The sequence below is a fragment of the Tasmannia lanceolata genome, unplaced genomic scaffold, assembly GCF_043159265.1.
Source record: "Tasmannia lanceolata isolate RefF3 unplaced genomic scaffold, GAP_Taslan_0.1 ptg000012l, whole genome shotgun sequence".
Lineage (NCBI taxonomy): Eukaryota > Viridiplantae > Streptophyta > Magnoliopsida > Canellales > Winteraceae > Tasmannia > Tasmannia lanceolata.
Genome location: NW_027518689.1, coordinates 878883 through 896666, shown reverse-complemented (window position 1 = coordinate 896666; position 17784 = coordinate 878883). Strand labels below are relative to the sequence as shown.

The 17784-nt window shown below is 36.6% G+C and overlaps 2 protein-coding genes and 2 long non-coding RNA genes across 4 annotated transcripts in view; 3 read left to right on the top strand and 1 right to left on the bottom strand.

Moving 5' to 3' along the window:
* Positions 1-876: 876 nt before the first annotated feature.
* Positions 877-2554, top strand: LOC143887996 (protein FAR1-RELATED SEQUENCE 5-like). Its single transcript, XM_077392261.1, has 2 exons — positions 877-2394; positions 2486-2554. Exons 1-2 carry the CDS (start codon positions 877-879, stop codon positions 2552-2554), a joined length of 1587 nt encoding a protein of 528 aa, XP_077248376.1.
* Positions 2555-4316: 1762 nt separating this feature from the next.
* On the bottom strand, positions 4317-6422 carry LOC143887486 (uncharacterized). Its single transcript, XR_013254200.1, has 3 exons — positions 6223-6422; positions 4799-4962; positions 4317-4713 (listed from the first exon to the last, which is right to left on the bottom strand). It is a non-coding gene; the product is annotated as an uncharacterized LOC143887486 (long non-coding RNA).
* Positions 6423-7390: 968 nt separating this feature from the next.
* On the top strand, positions 7391-9995 carry LOC143887493 (uncharacterized). The gene is made up of 3 exons (XR_013254205.1): positions 7391-7467; positions 7791-7885; positions 9568-9995. It is a non-coding gene; the product is annotated as an uncharacterized LOC143887493 (long non-coding RNA).
* Positions 9996-13730: 3735 nt separating this feature from the next.
* LOC143887991 (phosphoglucan phosphatase DSP4, amyloplastic-like) overlaps positions 13731-17784 on the top strand; it is a 29520-nt gene continuing 25466 nt past the window's right edge. Inside the window, exons 1-2 of the mRNA XM_077392255.1 lie at positions 13731-13833; positions 14124-14293. Coding sequence (XP_077248370.1) covers positions 13731-13833; positions 14124-14293 — 273 coding nt within the window. The remainder of the gene's footprint in view (positions 13834-14123; positions 14294-17784) is intronic.

The following is a 17784-nucleotide window of genomic DNA, read 5'->3' as shown; positions in this document are numbered from 1 at the left end:
TTGATGGTTTCCCTCTCTTGCCATTGCTTGTTGCCATGCTGATTGTGTTTTATTGGATCACTAGCTGACTGATTACAAAATCGATAGGGTCAGATCTTACTCTCGATCCATGCTCTTAATTTTTCAGTGATGATCTGCTAGCAAACCCTGTTTCTAATGTTTTCTTCAGGCCTGCTATCGGTATGACCATGTTTCAATGAATACACATGTTGGTTGATCTTTTATTGTTTGAAGGATTGTGATAGTTTCTCTTTTCCGTTATATGTCTGACAAATGAATGAGGAGTTGTGGTTGCTATTAAAAACATGGTAATATCAATGTTAAGGGACTAAGGATGAGGACATGATAGCAGCACCACCACTGTTTATTAATCATATGAGATCAATTTATCCCTTATTCTAACTGGGCGAGGCTTTAATTGTAGCAGATAGGACAAATTGGATGACTATCAAAATAGAGTAGCACCTATACCAGTGTTTTGTGGTTCCTGTTCTTGCTGTAGACATCGCTGTATTGTGTTGGTTGCACCAGTTTAGCTTGCCCATTCTGTTTCGATGATTCCTCCTTGCAATTATGTTTCCCTTGAACCATTTCAGTTTTGCAGACACATCTTAACTCTTTCATTTTGTTATTCCTGGTAGTTAATTCAATCCTCTTTATCTGTTGTAAAGGTCGAATGTAAAATGATTGAATGTGATTTTGTGAATTTGATGGTGTTGATATCAGTTCTGGTCATTGATAATAGCACCAGATTGACTCGTATTGCTTAATCAATACAACCTAATTTTGATAAGAATTTGGTAAGGTATTGAATCCGTCAGTCATACTTTGTATTTGAGAGAGAAACAAGCTGAAGACCCAAATTTTTATTTTGCGATGGAGATGGATGACATTGGGAACTTGAGATCTATGGTTTGGGCAGATTCAAGGGCGAGGAATGCTTACCTCACCTTCGCTGACGTAATTGTATTCGATGTCACATATAAGACGAATAGGTTTCTGATGCCATTCGCACCATTCACTGGAGTTAACCACCACAGGCAGTCTACTCTATTCGGATGTGCGTTGCTAGCAGATGAGAAAGAGAAGACATTTACATGGTTATTTCAACAATGGTTGAAATGTATGTTTGGGGTAGCTCCGGGTTGTATAATTACACATATGGATGTGGCGATGAGAAATGGTCTTAGAAATATTTTTCCGAAAACCTGTCATAGGTTTTGCTCGTGGCACATTCATAGGCATCTGATTGAGCATTGTGCAGGGATGCGAGATTCTGAATCTGACTTCTGTAAGGATTATAATAAGTGGTTTTATAAGAGAGAAATACCCGATTGTGAGAAAGAATGGGAAAATTTTGTCGATAAATATGGGATTTCTGAAAACAATTGGCTAGCGAAAATGTGGGAGCTACGAAGTCATTGGGTGCCAGCATATTTTAGAGAGACTTTCACTGCTGGCATGACTTCTAGTTCGCGTAGCGAAAGCATAAATTTATTCTTTGATGGATATGTTAATCTGAGCACTACTCTACCAGAATTTGTGAAACAATATGCTAAGGCGCTTGCTGATCGTCGTAAAAAAGAATCTGAAGAAGATTTCAGGACTAAATCTTCAAATGTTGTATTGATTTCAAGGAACAAATTGGAAGCACAAGGTGGGAAATGTTATACGAGGACAATGTTTAACATTTTCCAATCGGAGTTTAAGGATAGCAACGACTGTTGGTATGAATTATTGGGTGAGAATGGCAATGTCACAGAATACAGTGTTGGATTGAGTGATGATGAGCCTTGGAAATGGTGCAAAGTTGTCTATGAAGAATCTGACGAAGGTGTAAAGGCCACATGTGCGTGTGCGAAGTTTGAGACCGTAGGGATTTTATGCAAACATATCCTTCGCATAATGTCCCTGAAGCGTTTAAGTTGCATTCCCGAGCGATATATCCTAAATAGGTGGACAATTGGGGCAAGATTTCATATAGATGGTGGGGTGGGCATAGGCGAAGATGATAATGATGACGTAACTCCAGTTGAGAAATGGTACATAATATCAAAGTGTCAGAGAGTAGTAGAAGTACTTGAGAGTAGAAAAATTGTTTACAAGAAGATGGATGAGACTTTAGATGCGTGGTTGGAGGAATGTGAACAGGAGAAGAGAGAGAAGCAAAATGCGTTGTCAAGTAGTGGCAGCAAAGTGCAATCTAATTTTATAACTGAATCCCTTGATATATCTATTCGCGACCTCCTAGTTGTGAAGACCAAGGGTCGGCCGAAAGCTGCATCACGGTTTAAGTCTCCGTTGGAGGTCTCCCAGTCCGAATTAAAGAAACGAACGTGTAAAAAATGTGGAGGAAAAGGCCACTATTCAACAACCTGTAACAAAAAGAAAAAGGTTTGGACTTCTGCTTACTTATGTATTCATTTTTAAATCACATGAGTTAACATATATCACTTATTTGTTCTTACTGTGTGTGTGCCAATAGATGACCACACCAAAATTTGAAGGGGAAGAAGGGGAACAACAACACGAAGAGGAGCGTATGGAAGATTGAAATAGGTTAGTGTATTTTCTTGATACATTCCTCACTGTACTTGTTCTTATGAAGTTTAAGTGATACTCTAGCAGTTGTATGTACTTGAGTTTATGTTTCCCTTAAAATGCATCACTTGTTCAACCTTTTTTTTTTTTTCGAAATTTCAGCCATGATTGTGTGTGGTTCTTGTTACTAATTTTGTCTTGTCCATGTAATATTTTCAGGGTGCTTTTGAACTTGATTGCACTGTCTGCCCAATAGCAATCAAGTAGAAAAGATTTTTTGTCGATGCTTTCTGGAATCGTAGAGAAGATGCTTTTTGGAATTGCTTTGGAATTGCAGAGGAGAGATGGTGCCATCAGAAACAATGTCATGCTCATGCTCAATTGGGAGTTGTATTTGTTGGAAACATTGTCATGGTGCCATCAGTCTTAAAGACATTTGAGTAGATGGCATTGTTTTGTTCAAGAGATTATGTTTACCTCTAGTTCTTGTAGTTAACAACAGTTTTTTTTATCCTACGGTCCATCAAGGTGTGGGTTCAAATTCCAGTATAAAAGATAAGATGTGTTTTACAATCTTTGAATGATCTTCCTCAATAATAATTTAGAATTCATTAAGAAAATCACTAAGGGGCACTAAGGGGCCCTTTGGATAGATGAATTTTATAAGCCATGATTGTAAAATCCTGGATTTTACAAGCTAAAACCAGGATTTTTGTACAGGATTTTACAATCCTAGATTATAAAATCCATCTATCCAAACGGCTAACAAGGAAAATAATTATTTTAGAAGCTTAATCAAGAGACTGGTTAAATCGACTCGTGTGGAACTGGCTCGTTTAGCAACTTAATTGTGGTGCCTCCCTTATCAATGCCCATGACCAGCATGCACATGTGCCACATTTACATTGGGCCCACAAAGTCTCAGAAAAAAAAACAATGCAAGGTGAGAGTGAAACTATCAAATCCTCATGAAAGGAGATCATTGTAATTTTGCTAAACAGAAGGACCACAACTTTATGTATTTCTCAACCCCTACTGTCAACTAGATAAGAACATGGTAGTAGCCCCTTTCCACCAAAAGGACATGATTCTCTGAAATTGTATTGTTTATAGATCTGGGAAAAATTTAGCATTTGTTCTTAATTCTTTAACATTAGTCCAAAGTTGACACCAGGGAGGTTAGCTATTGTTGTGAGACAATGGGTGATAGTTATTTTTAATGATCAATGTCCATAGAATTTTACAGTTATATGTTACATGGATTCCAGTGAAAACAGCTTACATTCCAAAAAGAAAAAAAATGAACCTAGCATATTTATACAGGTGATGATTGAGGTGTTGAGTCCCATACAAGATGCAAATTCATAGATGTGTTTCTCAAAAAATGCCAAAAAACAATAGCTGATATATGATTCGAAAACTAATCTGATTATCTGATCCTCTTCTTCCTCTGAAAATGTGCCTCTTTTAAGATCAGGCCTCAAGTAGTTTATCCACATCAACCTGCAACTCTTACCACACCTCTGCAAACCTTCAAGATGGAAACTGTCATTTAACAAAACTAACAAAAAAACATAACCCAAATGCAGAGACTAGTTTGTCGCCAAAAGCTGAATTGTCAGCAAAAGCAGAATTATAATAACTTGAGTTTGACTACTTTCAAAAATGGCAAAAACAATCGCCATTTTAAAACATCAAATATAAGACGATAAGTGCACTAACATCGCTGTAAACATAATTCAAAAGAAAGATACATTTAGTGCCAGATACATGCACGAGACGCTCCAAATATACATTCACTGTCAGATACACTTCTACTCTCACTTAGTACTTCGAAGGAAAAAGAAAAAAAAAGAAGAAAACCCCTACTACTACACAAACTTTAAACATGGAATTTTCATTCTTTAGCATCATAACATCATTCTTAAGTTCGTTGTTGTGGTCTTTAAGTATGGAATTTTCAGTCTTCAGCATCATAACATCATTCTTAAGTTCGTTGATGCGGTCTTTAAGCATGATTTCATTCTTCAGCATCGTTACATCATTCTCAAGTACGCTGATGCGGTCTTCCATTGTTCTGCCTTCGCGTCTATGGTGAAAACTCGACTCCCAGCCTGGCTCGTTCCCATCAAACGGAAGGTCAGCCCAGAGGAAATATTTACACGTGTGGCCCTGCATGTTATTGACGTTTTTTTAGAATTTCAACAACTTACCAAAAAACTTATCAAAACAATGAAAATCTCATCTGTAACTCAACTAGGTATCCAGCACATTTGAAGTATGGCCGGCCTTGGTTATTATTTATGTTGGTCCGTGTAAGTTTTTGAACTGCTGGCTTATTACAAGGACAATTTATGGCTGTTGATTGTACGCCATGTGAGATACCACTAGTGTTGCTTGAAGATGCCATGTTTTATGCTTCTGTAATTAAACAAAAAAGATTTCAGAGAGTAAAAGAATAATTTAAGCATAAAGCAACAGAACACCAATAAAAAAAAACACGAGGATTCACAGAGAGTAAATGATAAATGACTTAACTCTGTTTTTTACTCCCCTTTTACTCCCCTTTCTAGAATCACAGATAAATCCTAGACAGAACCCCAATTGATGTAATTTAAGATTTTTTTCTCCACCTACTTCATTTTTCAGTGTTGTAAATGGGTTTTGATCAAGAGGTTGTACAAGAAGCAATGAGACATCACCTACCACACTTTAGATGGGTTTTCACCATCCACAATCCAAACTAGCAAATTAAAGGAATCCAAACAAACCCTAGTTTTAGGTTAGGGTTTCGGGTTTAAAAGATGTGGGTAATCTTTGCTCGGAACTAGGGTCTCTGAACTCAAAACCCTACTTTTGAAGCAAAAAAACCGACAGCTCTTGTATTACATAGCTAGGGAAAAAATTGGTTAAATCTGAAAATGGATCAAATGCCCTTAAAATTCAAAACCCCATCCTATTACAATGAACTTCATCAGTCAATAGCCCATAAAGAAACAAAAAACAAACCCCAAAACCCTACTTTCAAAGCAAAAAAACCGACAGCTCTTGTATTACATAGCTAGGGGGAAATTTTTTAAGCAATATCTTTAACTCAAAACCCTACTTTCGAAGCAAAAAAACCGACAGCTCTTGTATTACATAGCTGGGGAAAAAAATTGGTTAAATCTGAAAATGGATCAAATGCCCTTAAAATTCAAAACCCCATCCTATTACAATGAACTTCATCAGTCAATAGCCCATAAAGAAACAAAAAACAAACCCCAAAACCCTACTTTCAAAGCAAAAAAACCGACAGCTCTTGTATTACATAGCTGGGGGAAATTTTTTTAAGCAATATCTTTAACTCAAAACCCTACTTTCGAAGCAAAAAAACCTACAGCTCTTGTAATACATAGCTGGGGGAAAAAATTGGTTAAATCTGAAAATGGATCAAATGCCCTTACAAAAACCAACCTCTCTTGTTTTCCATGGCTGGGGAGAAAAAAATCATTGCCTTGAAATTCAACATCCCATGAGAATTCAAAAAAACAAACCCCAAATCCTAGTTCTAGATTTTTCTCCCTTGTAAAAGATGTGGGTTTTCTTGGTTTTGAACCAAAAAAAACCCACATCTCTTACTTTCCATGGCTGGGGAGAAGAGAAAAGAAGAAGAGTAAATCAGAGTTTTTTAGGACTCACCAGCGAGGGTCGGATTTTCGGTTCACCAGCGAAGGAGAGAATGCAGCGACGGAGAGATTTGATGTTGAAATGGAGTACGGTTCAGAAACCCAGTGAGGGAGATAAGCGAAAAGCTGAAACCCTAGTTTTTCTCCCTGGTTCAAACCCATAAAGAGAACTCGTTTTTCATTTTTTCATTTTTTATCTTGGGCGATTGATTGAGAGAGAGGGAAAACCCAGCGTTCGTGATTGAGAGAGAGGGAAAACAGACGCCTCTTTTGTTAACGTTTTCTTTTTTTATCTTGAACGGTTGGGATCATTCCACTTAAAATCTGACGGCTCTTAATAAGGGTGGAGTAGATAGCCTTATCTAGTCGGTAGACTAGAATCACTAACCTCATATATATATATATATATATATATAATGAGAATTTATACATACCGTTTGGAATTCTAGAAGTTGCTTAAGAAAAAAAAACTGTTCCATATTCCACCGAATGAGGGCTTTATTTTTCCTCCATTAAATAATCCAATTACTGTCAGATTGGGCTTCAAAAACAGTACGTTTCCTATTCCAAAAGAGGTTTCTTAGTCACCGTAAAGTTTCCACTTCCAAACAAGTTATTCCTTCACGTCTCTTTTTCTTCTTCCCATTTTTACTGCCCCAATTAACAAACTCACGAAGGCCGGGCAGCTGAGGCGACTTCTTTTTTCAATTTTTTTCTGGCCCACATGAAATTCCACGAAAACTGAGGTATCTATCTTATTTTTCTTCCCTGTAAGCAACACAGGCCACGCCCAGTCTCTTCTCCCTCCCTCATTGTAATGTTTTCCGGGCTATCTGCGTTTGTTTTCTTATATTTCCTTCTTTTTCACTTTGCTTTTTTGGATTTGAATATTTTGATGTGAGATTTTTTTTCCATATCACTCTATAAGATTTTTTTATATTTCTTTCATACTAATATGTTCTCATTAAAACGCCCCCTCTATTCTCTGAGATTTCTCTGTGGTTATATTATACTATCGGTGGGTTTGGAAAGAACAATAAACTAATCATTGCTCTGATTGCAGCAAAATCTTTCACCAAGGGTATGAGTTTTAATGATTTCACACAAGTGAAATTCCCTCTCTTGCCTTTTGAATGCTTTGGTTCGGCTCAAATATCTGTCATTTCTGCTATTGTTGGTGCAGGGGATGGTTCTACGCCCTGTCTCCTTAATTGAGGATATAGCTGAGGAGTGCAACTTACAACATCTATCTTATCATGTAATTTTGGAAACTCAGGTCTTCAAATGTTGTTTAGATTATTAAGCTAAGCAATGTATCCGATCTTATTGGTTTTTTAAAAAAAAAACAGTTCAATGAAATCATAATTAAGGCCATGTTCATTTTGGATATTCAAAATTAATTTTGTGTCTAAAACTGATTTACTGGATACAAATGTGGCCCTCTGTCCCGCCTGTGTAACCGTATTATAATACTAACTGCCTCTGCTATTTAGTGCTCTGTCATTTATTTTTTGTGAATAAAGAGTTCTAATAGCATTCTATATGAACTAGAATCTGACTTCCCTATGGCGGTGCATGTAGGATGTTGCCATATTAGAATTTTTGGCCTTCTATGGAGATGATAATTGTATTGATCAACACAGATGTGGTTGGGAATAGATGACATGCCTTATGAGGTAAAAAGGACAGACTCCTATATGTTTATTTTGTTTTTTCTCTTCTGAATTTCTCTGTGTTTATGAATTTATCCTTCAAGTCTGAAGGATGAAAAGATTAGAGTGGGTCTTTGTATCCTCCTTCCTTCTACTTTGTTCTACTTATTCATCTGGACAAATGATTTTTTGATATGCGGTAATCCTATATATTTAATGGAATTTCATTGGGATTAGAAGAATCATTTGCTTTTTTCCCAGGACAAACAGTAGGTTCACTTTCAAAAAATACAAAAGACAGCAGGTTCACTTCCAAAATAAGTGGAAGCAAAGTGATCAGTAGCAGTAATCTTGGGTATTTCATATCTTCTTCTTCCTCATTCCTTTTTCTTTTGAAAATTCAAGGAGTTGGTGAAGCATTAAGGTCTCTTTGGAAACCATTGATTATATCATTTCAAAAGCATTAAGGTCTCTTTGAAAAAAAATGCATTTAAAAATATTTTTAGCATTGTGGAATAACAAAGAAAACACGAAACAGGAATATCACATCTTCTACTTCCAAGACAACCTGGGGTCCCCAAGTTTCATGTGGTATTTCCATGTCAATCCCTCAACTCAAATCCATTCATCTATACACAAATTCAGTTACAAAGTTGGTAGGTTTTCTTTGGTTATTCCTTTTCTTTTCACTTTTTAGGCTGATTAGTATTTGGGGAGTTTCATGGATATTTAAGTTTTGCTTTTTTATATTTATTGTATTAAATATTTTAAATTTTCTGTTGGAGGGCTTTTTTGGATTCATATCTGATAATATATTAATAGCTAAAAATATCTAATAATATTTTATTTTTTTGTTTCTTTTAGTGGTGCTATTAATAGCTAATAAATCTGCAATAAATCAAAGATTTGAAAACCAAACGATTTTGTTCCTTTTAGGTCTGCTATTAATAGCTTATAAATCTGCGATAAATCAGAGAATGGAAAAACAAATGATTTTAGGGAAGTAGAATGGCTATAGAAATGGCAAAACTGACTGATCTTATTTCCTTTTTTCTCTTCGATTTGATATTCCTGGATTTCCTTTAAATCTATGTTTTGACTTTTTTATTTAATATTAGTTACCCATTCCATATTGATTATTAGTTCTTTTCATCTGCTTCATTTGGTTCTTTGTTTTTCGTTCCCGTGCAATGCACGGGTCTGCAACTAGTATATATAAGTAAAGCGGAATCCTCTAAGCCGTGGTGGTGCCACGTGTCAGCCCCTCTCTATCACTGCTGATGCAGCAGCCCCTCTCTATTGGCATTTCCAAAACATAAATTGAAATTCCAACTAAAATCCCGTAATGGCAGATTTTGCCCAAAATGTTTGCAATAATTCCAGGAGTAGTTTTGCATGATAATAAGATGGATATTAATGTAGATTCATTTCCAAATTCGGGTATGCCACGTAGCACCCCTTCTTTTTCATCCATTGTTTGTTGCTTCATTTCCTGATTTTCCTCCATAAATCAGGTTTTAAAATCTCCATTATTTCAAAACGCCTTTTCCTATTCCCAGAAGAAGACAATATTTCAAACGGCATTTCATATTCCTTCATTCAGACTAACTTGCCAATTAAGTATATAACGTTTCCCATTATTAACTTTTGAACGCTTCCAGTAATTCCAAATCAGCCCCATTAAAGCCTCTTCTCTCAATATATAGGACTTTTACATGGCCAAAGAGTGACGCTGCCTTCTCCGCTGCCCCACCAATCATGTCCTCTACACCAACTTCCTACGCCTCCATCCACCGCTAGGCTGAAGCCTCCAACCACGCCAAGAAGTCCAGCGGTGCAGGGCTGAATCAAGGACCGCCCAATGATTCTCTCAATTCCAGATTTCATTAGTTGTTGCTGGAAATTTTGAATTTCTTTTTCTTTATTTCAGTTTTGTTTCCTTATGTTGATTGGTTTTTACAGAGCAGGTAGAACCCAATTGTTGTTTCATTATTCATGATGCTGTCACCATCCAACCAGAATTAGTGGTACCATTATCAAAATTTGGTATAGTAGGATGGGCGATGATTTCTTAGCTATTTACAACTCAGTTGTCTGTGGTTGTTGGTTTCTGGAGAGGAACAATTTTACCAGATGTGTTTGATTTCTAAGAGGGCTGAAATATTAAAACCCTCCTTTTTCATTTCTTTTAGTGACAACCATATTTTTTTCTTCTACTATGGGACTGTCGGAGTTCTGGGTCATATGATGGGCTTTCCTATATGGTGCTGTCCAAAACATGTGCCCACAAAATCAAAGGGTTAGGATCATCCTATGGCACTCATTTGTGCACTATCTATCTACATTGGGACCCAAAATGAATGGTTTATATCATCCGTTCATATAGGCTATTATGTATATTTTATACCGGACGCACGTACATCATATAAAAACTCCCATTTAATTGCCATATTTTCGAAGATTTTAGTCATCCAATAGAGGCAGATTTTGGTGCACAACATGTAACTGGTTATATCAAAAGCAACTATCAAAACGATAGTATTCCAAGTCATTAAAACAAAATGAATTAGTAATCCAAGAATGATTGTCAATTCCTTCTCCGGGCTTCTTCACACGATAATTATTTATGGCAAAGGGGTTTTCCCTCCCCAGCTGTTGGAATTCACCCGACTTCTAGCATCTTTCCACGATAAATATAAGGAATTTACCTTTTTCATTGAATAACGGAACAAGGAGCATTTTTAGGGCAGATAATCAACTGCAAATTCTCCATCGTTGAGATTTTTCATCACATTTGCTTGTCTTTTCCTGAATATGCAAACGTATGGGAGTACACATGCAATCTTTTTTATAAATTTTTAAGCAAACGGGAGTTGAATATGATTTTCTTAAACTTATATACAACTGTTTTGAAGTTAAACAAAAGACTAAATTACAGTGTTCTTATATGCGGTGCCAAAAAAAAGGTCCTAAGGTGTTAGTTATGTTTTCTCGACAAATACTTAACAAGGTGCCTTCTTGATCACTCTAGGAAGGGACTACTATTAATTACCTGATGATGATGGGCCTCCTACTCAATGGTTGAGGGTTTGTATCTTAAACTTGAGGTCGCAGGTTCAATCCCAACTTACCTACCAAAAAAATGATGGGGCCAGTGAGGGGTTTGTATCTTAAACTTGAGGTCGCAGGTTCATTCCCAGCTTACCTACCAAAAAAGTGAGGGGGCCAGTGAGGGGGCAAACACATGTTGCATCATCATACCAAGATTCAAGGGATTTCAATTTTCAACTACAAATATTTAAATTGAATAGAACTTTCTTCCATAATGTATGGAAGATCTCGGAAAGAAACGTTATTGCACTTGAATTGTTACATACCATCTCAAGTACATCTTGCTTTAGTTAAATTTCATTTTTTCAGATAAAAACACCATGAAAACCAACATGGATGAATGACGTATGTTCTTTGAATGTAAATTTAGAGGTTTATGATTGCATTCCCCTTCAAAATTTCAAGAAGTACTAAAATGAAACTTTATTGTTGTGATTCATAGTTTTGTTCCAGCCATTTTTTTATTTATTAATTTTTCTGTTTTGTGACTTCCATTATGTAGCAAGAATTATACTATTGAATCGTTGATAGATTATATTCTTTGTTCCCTTAGGATTAGCGATTACTTATACAATACTTATCCTTTTCCTTCATGCTCTTGCTAACTTTTAGATGGTAGAAGTCTATTTTGTTCTTTATCCTTCTCTCACATGACCATATATATATATATATATATAAAGCTGAATGTGGTAAGCTGGGGTGGCGCCACGTGGCACCCACTGCATTCCGAAATTTAAAAACGCTTGAAGGGGATGCTGCACACCGTTTTACACTTTTGGAATTCCAAATTCTTTCTAGAAAAATAAATCGCTCTATATTCCACGTTGCAACCCCTTTTTACCGTACTCCATTTTTTATTAAAGATAAATGCTAAAATCTCTCATTTGTATCTATAAACGGAATTCTACACTAATATTTTGCATTCTACACCTATAAAAAAGGACATAATTTTTGGTCGCCCCGTGCATCGCACGGGACTGCAACTAGTTTCAATAATACTTTAGTAGATTGTATTGGCTTTAATAGGCACTGCATATCCTGTGTATTCGTCTCTGTTTTGAACTGTGGTTTTTTATCATTAGTAATTTAGAGAAGCAGTCTTGGTTGATGACTGGATGGGATAAAAAAGAAGTTCAATTCATCAAACAAGAAGAAGGATGTCTAAAGAGCTGATAATTACACCCCTTATTACACACACCCCCTAGTTTTCAAACTCGTCCATGGATTCCTACAATCTCCAATATAACTCTTAAGTACCAATGAAAGAGGGGGGAATTATGAGACCAAAATATGTGGGCACAAAGAGAAACTCCACATCTGAGAAAAAGAAAAAGAAAAAAAAGGAGAAGGGATGTCACCTCTGAAAAAAACTTGAATGGTACTTGTTCTAGTTTGAGTCAAGTTGCAAAGCTGCAGTTACAGAGAAAACAGAAAGAAAAAAGGGAGATATGAATCATTCAAAAAAGAAAAAAATCAAGGAGATATGATTGATAATCTTTTTGCTGGGGGAGATAGTTCATTTATTGATTTACCCAGTTGGTGATATCGCTTTCAAATGGCATCTATTCCGAAGCTCTGATCTATCGGTTGAAGCCACATAAATCATAAAATGAGAATTCTTAATCAAGCTCATAAACCAGTAAAAATATGAATTTGAAATTGAATGCCAAAGTTGGTTAAAACATGCACTTTAAAGAAGATACCAATCGATGAATTAACGGATACATCATTCAACTATCATTAAGGTGTCAAGCAAAGCCCATATATCAGCCAACCAATATACCACTTGGTCAGACACTCTTGATGGTTTGCCTAACTATCGATGAGAAAAAAGCACCACCAATAGTTGTATCAACCAATATACCACTTGATCAGACACAGTGTAAACCGCATGCCAATAAACATGAGGAAAAAGCACCACCAATATATCAGCCAAACTTATTAATGGCCTAACCATTGGTACCCGTATTCCAAGAACTATCCTTCTTAAGTGTTACTAAGGCCGGCCGGCACAAAACATGGACTCATGCTCTCTCGAATTAGTAGGCTGCCATATTCAGTAACCTTGAGCCCGAAACAAGGTCTATATGATGTTCAATGTCCTTCATTGATGGTAATCCAGCCAATAGTTCAGGTCGGCCAATTGTAAAGATGAGCTAAATTTCAGATGAGCTACACTTTTGTCTTTTAGAGATTGCGCCATATCCAGGTCGACTGAAATGTGGGACAAGCTAGATTTCAGACGAGCTAAAATTTTGTCGTTTAGCGATTGCGTCATATCCAGATTGGCTAGAATGTGGGACGGGCTGGATTTCAAACGAGCTAAACTTTTGTCGTTTAGCAATTGCGCCATATCCAGGTCGGCTAGAATGTGAGACGAGCTGGATTTCAGTCGAGCTAAACTTTTGTCGTTTAGCGATTGGGTCATATCCAGGTCAGCTGGAATGTGGGACGAGCTGGATTTCAGACGAGCTAAACTTTTGTCGTTTAGCAATTGCGTCATATCCAGGTCTTTGGAGGTGGCACACTCTGCCAATCTGTCCTCCTGCCCACAAGTCAAAACTAAAACAAATAAAGAAAAAAAAAAAAAAACGAGTAGAAACCAAGGTAATGTTTGGCGGTCATTAAAGTTTTTTCATGAAATACTAATTTATCAAGTGGTGGGAGAGGGACAACGAGGAGAGAATTGAGAAGGCACAGGTTAGGAGAGGGTGAGAAGTGGCAGGAAAAACAGGGAAAAGAAAAAAATCTACTTGAAATGGAGGTTCTGTTGACCATATTTTTCAGTCAGTTCGCAACCTCTCCTCACTCATGCCCTCGCAATTCTCTCCTCCTACTCTCCCTACCCTCTCTGGACACCGGTAAGCTAATATTCCATGAAAAAAAAAATTATTCATGGTTTCCAAACATTAGTAATTGGAATCAAGGAGGCTGTAGGCTAAGTAGTTTGGGTAGGTTAAGAAGTAGGAGGAAGGGCGTCGGTTACATAGGTTTTGGGTCAACTAAAAGGAAGAGTGAAAGCGGCTCTCGGGTAGGTATTTAAAGAGGGTTTTGTGGTGTCAATAAGAAGAGTTTATCTACAGGTTGCAATATGGGAAGTAAGGGATGGTTTGTGGGCTTTGCAAGCTGTTATGGTAATCTGTTTCTGCAGGTTTAGGAGTGGTATGTGGGCTGCAAAATACCCATGTTTTAGATTATTCTCGAGTGGCAGATTTGGAGGTTATGGGTGCAGTTGTATGGGGTTTGCAAATCTGCCGACCCCAACTAGTTTGGGACAAAGGCTTTGTTGAGTTGTTGAGTAGACTTGAGAACGGGCTAACAGTAAGATGGGTTTGGGGTGAGAAGTAGGGAGGTATATGGAACTGCTGGCTGTAATTTTCTGGGTGCAAAATTCAGCAAAGGGAATGGAGTTTTCTGGGCAGTTTTGATTATTAAAAAAGGAAGAAGAAGTGCATCAGCTAAGTTGAGGAGGAATAAAAGGTTGAATGTGGATGAAGAATATGGCTGATTGTTTGGATAAATACATCTAGCTAAACCCAAATCATTTGCCCACAAGAAACAAAAAAAAAAAGAATGGTAGGTTGGAAGAAAAGAGAGGGGAACTAATAAACACATAATCATACATTAGATAAATACATCTAGCGAAACCCAAATCATTTGCATACAAGAAACAAAAAAAATGGTGGGTTGGAAGAAAAGGGAGAGTAAAGCCATGATAGCGAAACCCAAATCAATTGCACAGAAGAAACAAAAAAAATGGTGGGTTGGAAGAAAAGAGAGAGTAAACCCATGATCATACATTAGATAAATACATCTAGCGAAACCCAAATCATTTGCACACAAGAAACAAAAAAATGGTGGGTTGGAAGAAAAGAGAAACTACTAAACCAATGATCATGGTCATACAATGGATAAATCCTCACTTTATGAAAAAATTGGGTGAGAGTTTGTAAATTTGGACAGTGAAACAGTGCCAACGTCAATGATCACGGTCATACAATGGATACACCTTTGCAACAAAGAGTGCGATGAGAAACAGTGCCAACAAAGGATTTGGATTAAAAAAAGTCAATCAGTGGCATGGGATGAGAAACAATGGACTGGGCTTGTGAACAAAGGGAAGAACTAACCACAAAGTCCAAACCAACTTAAAAGACACAAAAAATGTCATAATGAACTCTATCTCAAAGTACGATTGCAATAATTCATCATCATCAAAGTCAAATTATCCTTCTAGCTCTGTGCAGCTTGCTTTTCCTTTGCCTTTTGGATCTTCAAAACCTTCTTGGCAATCTTCTGTTCTTCCACTAAGGAAGCTCAAATGATCCTGCAAAACCAGGAGTAAAACAACACATTATAAGAAACAAATCACGTGTATAAAAACATGTAGAAACATGAAAAACAGGATTCCACAAACAACCACTGACAAGAGACAATGGCAACATTCTCTCAAAGATGGAAGGATCAAATTCTGAAGAAACTAAAAAGGAAATCATTAGCTTTTGAAGCAACTACGACCGAGTTGGAATGTTGTCTATCTACGACCAAGTTAGAATCATCAACATTTGAAGCAACTAAAATGGAAATCCAAAGATAGATTACCTCAAAGATGAAGATGGAGGGATGAGCTCCTCGGGTTGGAATTCTGATTAGAACATACAAACAAATAGACTTAATGAGGAGCCCTTTTATCTTGGAGCTTCACACTTATCATATGGTGCCTTTCTCAAAGATAAAAACATTTCACATGTCATAAATGGTCTTTACAGCCCTTGATTACAATTCCCAAACAGTTGCGACGATTCTTATTTTCAGAACAAAATTTAATATGGGTAAAAATTGGACTAATCTGTGAATATGACTAATACGGACACGTGTGTGTGTGTGTAATTTGACATATTTACAATACAATTGTGATAGTCATATATGTGTGTGTTTGCGTCACTAAAAGGGGTTCACTCATAAAAAAATGCTTTGATGGTATACACAGAAGCTGTAATGACCATTGTGAATTGTCACTGTGACTACTTCAAGTGACATGTCTATTGGGTGTCCTTGTTAGCCACATGTGAACTATTAGCAGGCCAGGAGCTATATTTGTAGCCCTGAATACAAAGAAAGAATCAAGTAACTACGCAATTCATTACATGTTTCACCTGTCCTTGAAGAAAAAGGTGTGCTCCTCTAACCTTAATGATAGTGCCTCATATGCTATTGTTGCCTTCCTGTAAATCTGTCAATGAAGAGAATTCAATTGGTCAATTATTCAAAGACGTCGAGTCCATCCGTCTACACTCTTCTAGCAACAACACATAAAAGCTAACATAAAAGAAAGAGAATAGTAACCATTCAAGAGAGAGAGAGAGAGAGAGAGAGAGAGAGAGAGAGATAACAATAAAGCACAACATTCTTCCTACAGATTTAGCGCATTTCTGTCCTTCATGGTACAGGGGATTTTGATGTGAACGGCCTTATTAATTCACAATAACTACACTCATTAATTCTAATTAGATCCCTGTTCAAGATTCTACCCTCCACATCTATGTTCTTGATATTGGTTTATTTGGAAAAAAAAATGTTCTTGATATTAGTTACCCATGGTATTGACCACATCTTTGTTCTTTATTCTCTGTCCTTCCATTTGCAAGTTTCCATACCTAAAACTGATACAAGTTTCCATTTGCAAGTTTGCATGTCTATATTGGCCTTCTCAAAGTTTCCATGCCGGAAACTAAGAAGATGTTGACTTGATACAACAAATTCCTATTACATTTACATGTTAGTCTGCTAAAAAGGGCACTTATTGACAACTGTAAGAACGATAAGTACAGCAACTGAACATCAGCTCTTTGTTGAATTAACATGATGACTAAGAAATAGTTGATAAACTGAATAGAAAACATTACAAAAGGGGCAGCAATTGAACCATAATAAAATCAGAAATTTCACCAATGATATCAGCTAAGTCACATCCCCCAGATTATGATGAAGAGTCCATAATGTTACAATAGTACAACCAGTGCAATGCAAAGGTATAATTAAAATCGAGATAACACAGATGTAGGATGTAGATGTTTGGCCCTTGCACATCATTTGTCATGATTATCTTGTCCAAACATTGTGGACTATCCATGGATGCTTTGATATGCATCATATCTCTCTCATGAGGTTTACTCTCACCTTCATGAGCCATGGATGTCTCTCCTAGACATTAGAACTTATAGTCCATCTTCTATGTCCAAGTTCTATAGAATTGAGTCTTATTGGATGTCAAACCTTAACCTTAAAAGCTACTCAATTGGTACCCTTAGCCTTCTTAGTTCCTAAGATGGAGACGGTACCTTCATCGAATTAAAACACTTAATCATATGGCCTTGTGCCATCATCTCAAACATGGATAGGTATATGTTGTTGTATGATCTTCCTATCTAGTATATATGATACATACTTAAGGAAAGCAAAAAATTGAACTTATAGAAATCATATCACACTTAGGGGGAGCATGAGCAAAAATTGAAAATCCTTTGTGCTATACTTGTTTATCATGATGAGCTAGACTATGGCTATAATTTTATTCATGATAAATCGACACTTAGAGAGTAGAGTGTCTTTGTAGCCCAAGGGTTGAGTTTAACTTGGTATCCTTTGGAAAATATATCTAAAATCTCTTGGAGTCTATATGTAAGGACAACCCTTTAGATTTATGCATTGCATGATTTTTTCTCAAAGGGGGAGCTTTAAAGTTAATCTTGTCTTTTATGTCTTATCATATGATTCTAAATGTGTATATCATTCCTCATATGATAAGTTTA